The 2,229-nt window shown below is 37.6% G+C and overlaps 1 protein-coding gene across 1 annotated transcript; it reads left to right on the top strand.

Annotated features, from left to right (window-relative positions):
- Nucleotides 1–451: 451 nt before the first annotated feature.
- LOC106297617 lies at nt 452–1,406 on the top strand. Its single transcript, XM_013733824.1, has 3 exons — nt 452–678; nt 747–1,194; nt 1,248–1,406. The coding sequence occupies exons 1-3, from the start codon at nt 452–454 to the stop codon at nt 1,404–1,406; spliced, it is 834 nt and encodes a 277-aa protein (XP_013589278.1).
- Nucleotides 1,407–2,229: the final 823 nt, after the last annotated feature.

The following is a 2,229-nucleotide window of genomic DNA, read 5'->3' as shown; positions in this document are numbered from 1 at the left end:
ATTTATATATGGCTATCTCGCCAATAAGCCCATGATTTTTCTAAACATTTTTTCCCTACAATAAAAACCAACCACTCACTTATTTCCTTGTTTTCTTCTTGTGTTTTTCATGCCGAGTTATTATTAAATTAAAAATATCAGTATAAATCGCATTAAAATAAGGTTGAATTCTGATTTTGATTAATCCGATTAGGGGTGGCGTTCGGGTACCTATTCGAGTTCAGTTCGGATCTATTTGAGATTCAGGTTTTTGAAGTCAAAGATTTCAGTCTCATTCGGGTATTTCTAAATTTCGTTATGAAAAAATTCTCAATACTTGCACATGATGAAGGAAACTAATCCAGGCCCACACACATTTTATGAAAGGGATACAAAAGGGAGATTCATATTCCTCTTCATCTCGTTTCGTCAGAGTATTCACGGTTTCTATGCTGCAATTCGAAAAGTTATTATGGTGGATGAGACGTTTTTGAAGAGAAAATACAAAGGAGTATTACTAGTTGCTACTGCATTAGATGGAAACTCGAGTTTATATCCTATTGCCTTTGGAGTTGTCGACTCAGAGAATGACCTCGCGTGGAACTGGTTTATGAGACAACTTAATGTGGTCATTGCTGACGACCATAGCTTAGCTTTTGTATCTGCTGGAATTCCTCAATTGCTAAAGCTATTGCAAGAGTGTACCCGCAAGATCATCATGGAATCTGCATTCACCACTTGCTGAATAATGTTGTAACATATTTCAGCGGGAAAGGTATAGCTGGTTTGGTTGCAAAGGCTTTTAAAGCTTATCGAGCTGCTGATTTTCGTAAGGTGGTCACTTCTATTTTCGCTATTACTCCTCAAATTGGAAAGTATCTCATAGATGCCGAAGTGAGGAAGTTGGCTTGTTGTCAGTTTCCGGGTTACATATATGATATTAGGACTACTAACCCTGCGGAGTCGATAAATTCTGCTTTGCGTACTCCTAGAGAGTTTCCAGTGATACTTTTATTGGACAGCATTAGGGAAATGATGACTCGATGGTTTTTCAAACGTAGAACTTTAAGTTCTAAGCATTCGAAGCCACTGACCATTGCTGTGGAGAAGAAGTTTGACAGAAGGATTGAGAAGGGTAAAACATTTAAGGTCTTTCCAGTTAGCGATCATAGGTTTTTAGTTCAAGGTGACACTTTCGACTCCTCGATTGACTTGGTCAGATGCACATGTTCTTGTGGGAAATTTGATCTGATGAAAATCTCATGCAGGTACACCATAAAAGCAGGCTTCAGTGTTTAAAACCACACACACTCCCAGATGACATGTACACTACTGCCTCATGGCGCTCGACTTATGAAGAAAGCATAAATCCTATTAGCGTCCCTGAAGATGCATGGAAAGTTCCATCTCATGTGGAGAAGTCGTAAATCCTCCCTCCAGAGAGTAGACGAGCTGCAGGTTGGAGAAAGAAACGCAGATACGAGACAACCGAAGATAAGATCCGTTCGTCACAAGGAACTCAAGGCTCTACAGTTCGGAAATGCAGTCGATGTGGGATTGAAGGTCACAACAGGAGAATATGTGATAGAGCAATATAGGATTCTCAATTCGTTCTATGCAAGTTATGTTTCAGAGACTATGTGTTTCTTTCTTCTCATTTTATGCAAGTTATGTTTCAGTTTTTTCATGTTGAATTCAGTTTGATGCATATTTCAGGATTGTGTAACAATAGAATTTTATGTTTCAGAGACTATGCATTTTGTTCTTCTCGTTTTTGGAAGTTATGTTTCAGTTTGTTCATGTCAAATGATGCAACTGGAAATCGTTTAGGTCTTAACATTAGAAAATAATAGAAGTTTTATTTTAACATGAAACAGAGAAACAAAACATTATCAATCACGTTTGGACCAGAGACATAAAATAGTGAGAATGGATCCTAAACAACCTACATCGATCGAATTCTTATGTTTCATAACTTCCTCCTCAACTGTCTTCTTCATGGAACTTCTCAGATCTTCAATTTCCTCGGCAATTCTCGTCTGATGCTCATCTATCCTCTGAATCTCATCGAACAGAGCGTCGTCTACCCACTTAAAAAGATGATTTTCTTTCTTTCTCTGTTTGAAAACACAAAAACAAGTCAATCTCACATCTGTTTATTCGCTTATCATATAGAATAATGATAACTAAAGAAATTTCAGATTTACTAGTTTACCAATCTCACATCTGAAGAATCGTCTGTATGGGTTT

This window comes from Brassica oleracea, chromosome C6 (assembly GCF_000695525.1).
Source record: "Brassica oleracea var. oleracea cultivar TO1000 chromosome C6, BOL, whole genome shotgun sequence".
NCBI classification, from domain to species: domain Eukaryota; kingdom Viridiplantae; phylum Streptophyta; class Magnoliopsida; order Brassicales; family Brassicaceae; genus Brassica; species Brassica oleracea.
The sequence above is the reverse complement of the archived record's forward strand: the minus strand, read 5'-3'. Positions and strand labels throughout refer to the sequence as shown.